At 42.1% G+C, this 6,117-nt stretch overlaps 1 protein-coding gene across 3 annotated transcripts in view; it reads right to left on the bottom strand.

Moving 5' to 3' along the window:
* LOC126544987 (WD repeat-containing protein 26) overlaps window positions 1-6,117 on the bottom strand; it is a 34,746-nt gene continuing 28,629 nt past the window's right edge. For all 3 annotated transcript variants that reach the window (XM_072285028.1, XM_050192573.2, XM_050192575.2), the window contains exon 15: window positions 1-4,119. In XM_072285028.1, the coding sequence (XP_072141129.1) occupies window positions 4,040-4,119 (80 nt within the window). In that variant the 3' untranslated portion in view covers window positions 1-4,039. The remainder of the gene's footprint in view (window positions 4,120-6,117) is intronic.

Raw genomic sequence — 6,117 nt, 5'->3', positions numbered from 1 at the left:
TGAATAAAACCGATGTATTTTAATCAGTGCCCTGCAATATACCACTACTAGGAATTTGCAAGTTTGTCATCTTCAAATGCCCTGCAGGCATTGTAACTGCCTCATGTCAACCTAAACTCTTATGTCGCATTTGTCCGCTCGAAATGCTGCAGTGCAAGGAGTTTACAGAAGTACTAATGTCTTTCATATAGAGTTACGGATTCGTAAATAGTTGTGCTTAAACTTCCTATAAAACAACATTTCTCGACCTCTCTTGTAAAAAACCAAGATGCTCCAAATCAAAACTGGGCTTCCTAGAGTCGGCAGAATTGAGCCCTCTCTCTTAAATGCAACACGTTTCATCTGAATCGGTTCTGCAGTTACTGCACGAAGGTAATTCTGCATTTCATCTTTGTGAATTTTTGCTCTGGTCCCGAGCTAAAGCTTCCGCTTAATTCATTTTTGCACATCACGGTGATGATGAGCTTTATTGAGCATGTCAGTGTGGGAAAAGGCAAGCAAGACAACACACAACACATTCGTTTCATTTTTTTTTTCTTCTAAAAGCATTAAAATATATTTGCACAAACGAAAAAATCAGCAGTCAAATTTGCTTATCTGCTCTCACAGAGAGCTGGCAATAATCAAGCAGGCAGACAAAAAAAAATGGTCCAAATTGGGGACTCGACAAAAACGTACACAAAGCTGACAGGCATGTGGTCGCCGGCTATTGCAGTCAAACAACAAGTGACATACAGAGAACTCGCAATAACTCAACCTGTTATCACAGTTAATTAAAAGAATTATGGAAATTAGAGGAATCATCGCTAGTTTCTTGGCCCAATACCTCCTCAACACGCTCTTGGATTGTTTCAAATACAAACTACACTTTTTTATGGAAAATTCTCTTTCCCAGTCAAACAGCATTGAAGCAAAAGGCTTCCACAGCACTTTCAAAAATTAATACCATTGGATAATCAAGGTATGGGTCATCGATGCAGCTGTCCGAAGATTTCTTGTTGACAGAAGTGGTAACCATTTCAAAACATACAAGAGCTGCTGCCCGATAAACATGTTTTCACTGTTTTCACTGGTCTGTGTGCACATTTATTATAGGGCTCTGCATAATAAAGCAAAATTATTTATCGTGTGTTAAATGACTTTCCTGAGAGAAGTGTACCAAGTTCTGATGATTCTGCTGAACCCAGCATTATTGCTAGTTTTTGAAGCAACATGTGTCGTTGCAATATAACCAGAAACATTAAGGCTGTAATAGTTCCTGCAGTCAAACGTAACTTGAGAAGTTGTTTGCACGCCTCTCCTATTATTCATCCACATTCCTTTTTTTTAAATACCAGTGGCCACACATCAAGTGCAAGCCACGAGTGGTTTGACATCTTTTGATTTTGTGGCCAAGGCTGTTGTCGCACTGCAGTGAACCAGCCTACGTTTGCAAATGGAGCTACAGAACACGGAGGACAAGCAAGGAGACCGAGACTACTGTAAATCCCTGCTTGTCCTTGGCCTCGCTTGTTCTTCGTGTTCCCTGGCATCGTTTGCAGCCATGACAAACCAACTGGTATCCCAGCAATACATTTTCACCAGTTTATGTTCACAACTGTATCCTGTTCGCTTCTTGTTCCCCGTTTGTTATCTGTACTACGAATACGTCAGATTATATAAGCTAAGCAACCAAACGGCTCAGTTTTTAGAATCAAACTGAACACAAGTTGCTGCACTCCTGAGCAGTTTGAATTACTGCGAGCAAACTGTACACACCAATTGTAGATGTACCTGTCCTTTCAAAAAAAAAAAAATATCTGATTGCCAAGTGTGGCTAAACCAATTATCACTTGTTTGTGCATGCAAAAGTGCACAAGCCAGGCTTGACAAGGTGATGCATTGGTGTAACAGCCAAGCCTCAGTACAACAAAGTTCCATCCAGCATGAAAATACCTTCGTTATGTCCAATATTTGTTATAAGCATGTATTTGCTACATGCTTAATATATTTAGTTATATCTGTCTTCGTTATATTGAAGTTCGACTGTATTTCATTAATGGTGGCAAGCAGGACACCGTTTAACAACAAAAGCAACAGCAGAAACAGCACAACACAGCAAACAAACAAGTGAAAGGGGGCAATGGGCAAAGTTTGGCCATAATCATCAACATGACCACCACTACGTGTTCACGGCAAAATTCTAAAAAAAAAAAAGGAAGTGCCCAACTTTTGAAAGGCTTTTACTCACGGTTACATGACCATGTGAGAACGTAATGCCAAAAGCTTAAACGAAACGTGTGAACTTTAAAAAAAAAAATCTTTTTTTGCCCCCGTATCTGCTCTCTAGAGAATATGCGTCTTCTACTGGGTTGGCAACAGTGGGAGCGGAAAAAAAAAGGTTAATGCTGGAAATGTTATTACAGCACGCTCACAACATACGCACTTAACACACACACACACACAGAAAGAAGGAATTCTAATTTGTTACATTTCCTGTATTCGAGTCTAAGTCATGCACCCAATTTTTTTTTTTCTTTTAAGGGTCCCGCCATGTCGAGACTTGCATCTTGGGTCACAGTAATTTCTTTCCCCTGTGTGTTTTCCAGGTGATCGAGGCATTCATGCTCTCAAAACACTCGTGCGGTCGGTATTTACATTGTTGTATGCGGCACGCAGGTCACTTTCAATATAAACTGCAGACTGAGCTTCCTACGCTAGAGAAAACTACCTCATTTCAAACCTCATTAACGCCACCAAGCGAGAAAAAAAAAATGCATGCAATTCCATCTCCAACACTTTATTTGCTCAAAAACAGCCTTAAATCCTTTGGGCGTCCCCATCGTATCGACTACATTGCTCACGGCGATGTGTATTTCGCTGCCAGTTCCTCTATGACGAAAGTCAAAACTCGTACATTCATGCAATCCGCTACACGTCTGAGCATGCTATAGCCCGTAAACAGCTGTTTCAGTGTGTTCTTTGCAACGTCAAGTCTCGTACATTAATAGGCCCATCTGAACAGGAACGACAAACATTAAAGCCAGATGTACCAATGCAACATACGATGCCCACATGGGCACAGTTATAATTTTCGTTTGAAACCTAGTTGCTCCGACTTAGGCATAGTTTTTTTTTTTTTTTTTCGAAGAACTGTCAAACATGCTCAACCATTGCTCAATACAGCACAAGGTTACAGCATGTAAAAGCAGTGGCAGTGCGGGTTTTCAGCGCAATATCACAACACTGAATACACCTCCGCAAGGTACGAGTCTACCTTACGGCGCGACAGCCGTCTACACACGTTGAGAACGTACAATGACATTGACGAAAACTGTACTGCCAGCCAATAAACAAAAATTTTCAGTTTTAACAACTGATGGTTTAAAGTGCGCCCCCAACACGAGCGCGCGACAGAACAGCAATTTCCAATATGAAGCACATGGCATGCGCAATCGCAAATTGACCACGAAATTTTAAAAATGGGTTTTGCAACACATCGAACAGAACTCTCTCATTCTCTCCCCACGTGCAAAACCTTGAAGGAGAAAAGGAAAAAAAAAAATGACGAGCCTTCGAAATCACACGCACGGCATTCACTAGCCAACGTTATGCAACCAGCCGACTGAGCCTCTAACAGCGCAGCCGACTTCGTCTGCTAAGCTCGGCAACACTTCCCAGACATCTAAGAGCCTAGACATCTGCAGCCGGGTCGAGCCTCAAAACTAAAGCCGCGTGCATATTAAGCGACAGACGTCGTGTGCGCATTCCGCTGCCTGGACAGCTTCGGAGCCAAGTCGAGCCAGAAACGGAGAGCGCGCGCGTGCCGTCACCCCTCGGCGCACTTGACGGCGATCTGCAGGCTGGATGTCTTCGGCGATTCCCAGCACACTTGCGCCTGGCTGACAAAGCGCATGGGCGTAACCGTCGACACACTGTGCGGCAGCGCGATCCAGACAGCCTTTTCTCACATTCCATTTCTCTTTCTCCCTCTCCGCACAATGCTATGAAACATGGATTGATTAAAGTCCCTTAGAAGATAAGAAAAGGTGGCGTGACGCTAGACGACCGAGTTGCCATCGCCGTCACAGACACCATTGCTGCTGCCGTTGGAGTAGGGAGACCCCTCGCCCATCTCACCTGAACGAAAGAAAAAAATTAATGTCTCGTTAGTAAAGCAGGTTAAAGTTAGTGAAATGAAATAGCTCATCGCAGCTTTAAATTTGTTTTCAAGGCAACGCGACTTCCAACCGAAGACAAAGCACTTGATCTGAAGCACTAGGTAGACTGTCTATAAAATGCATTTTTCAGGACTTCAATGTAATTGAGCTATAATTAGTGCTGGCATACCAATTTGGCGTTCTGTTTAGTGTGATCTGGCAGTTCACAATGGTCCTACCACCAAAATACTATTGACAGCAATACTTTAGCTTTTTTACGCCATTGATAGTTTCATAGCAATCTATTGTAATACCATCAATAGCACTATCGATAGCCTCAAAAAAATATCAACACTTTTGAAAGTCAATATAATCATAGCTTTGCATCCACAGTAAGCATTCCTCCTCGAGATGAAGCTATGACACAGGCACTTTGCTCAGACATCAAGAGGCTCAGACTTGTGCTCTCACCTGAGAAAATTCTTGACCATAATGTCTTAAGGATTCAAAGTCACAAAGAAAATTAGGAACTCTCTTAAATTGGAACACAGGGCGATTAGCCTGAAAGGAAGTGACAACTTGTCATCGGCAAGTTGAAAGTTGTGGTTGGATATGCCACATTCTCTTAGGGAAGTGGCATGCAAATGCTATAACCTCACCCCCCCCTCGCCTTGCGAACTACCAGTGTTTACAATGCAAGACCAATTACAGAGAAGCAAACTGTGCACACAAGAAGAAAAATACTGTCATACTTACGGTATATTCAGTGGAATCAATGCTGAAAAAAGATACTGACATTCAACACTTTGCTGCCCTGGCAATATGAACGACCACGAGATATCAGCAAACAATGGGATTCTAGGGTTTGCTGCATAGGATCGGTAATGAGAATTGACATATGATGCGAGAAAATCTGCTCTTCTACAGGTCTCAAAGGAATATTGACGTGAATTTTCGACCCACATTTTTCTACTCAATGAAGGTCCAAACTTTCTAAATGGTAGAAGAAACACTGGAAAGGGCCAGAGTGCCCTAAATAATTTACCATAATACTCGTTCCTACGAGCCAGTTTCAGTTTTTGTACTTAGGAAGTGTATGCGTCATGGCCTCATGACGCGATTGGCTAGCAACTGTGGCTGCAGCAGTGAAGAGCTAGTGCAGTCGCAGTGAATGTCTGTAGCATTCACTTGTTTCTTTTAGCCACATTATTCTACTTAACCATCTTGCAACACGTCAGCAAACGTTGCTCCATGTCATGACCTCATAATAATGTGGATAACACCGGGGCTAGCATTTCGAGACCAACTGTAGTATCAAATTTGAAACATATCTTACGGTTCCCCAACCTTCAAACATGCAAAGTGCCATCCTTTTATGTGTAAGAAGTGTACTGTAAAGTTTATGGAAATTAGAAAATGTAAGTCAGTACTCCTTCATGCCCGAGTGATGCGGTCATCTGAGGCACCATTAAAGGTAAGGCTGCAAACTGTCCAGAATTTAGCAGGACAGTTCTGACTTTTGAGTGAATGTCTCGAGTCTTGCTTTGACTCAGTCGGGACAACCAAATGTCCCGACTTTAGCTTTCTTTTTTTTCTGCCGAGTAACAATCAATAAACCACATTGCCTTTTTATAATGCCCGACAGCTCGATTGCACATTCTTCTCTTTCGTCTTCGTTTGCATTGTCACAAACATAATGTTTGTGACAATGCATCTGAAGTCTGGCCTATACAACTAAAGTCTGCAATCGGCTACCAAGTGATGTTGTAAAAGTAACTTCAAATGATGTGTTCGTACAGAAGCTGCATGATGTAATAATAAAGACATGATCATCTTGTGGCGTTGGGGAAGGGAGAAAGGGGATTGAATGAGGAGACTGAAGAAAGAAGTTCACAGTTGCCTTTATCAAGTTCATATATTATTTTTTATTTTATGCAATTCACCTCCACTGTAATGCCCATTGAAGGCACTGTGTGGA

The sequence above is a fragment of the Dermacentor andersoni genome, chromosome 10 (assembly GCF_023375885.2).
Source record: "Dermacentor andersoni chromosome 10, qqDerAnde1_hic_scaffold, whole genome shotgun sequence".
Lineage (NCBI taxonomy): Eukaryota > Metazoa > Arthropoda > Arachnida > Ixodida > Ixodidae > Dermacentor > Dermacentor andersoni.
Note: the sequence above shows the minus strand (reverse complement) of the source record. Positions and strands in the feature narration are given on the sequence as shown.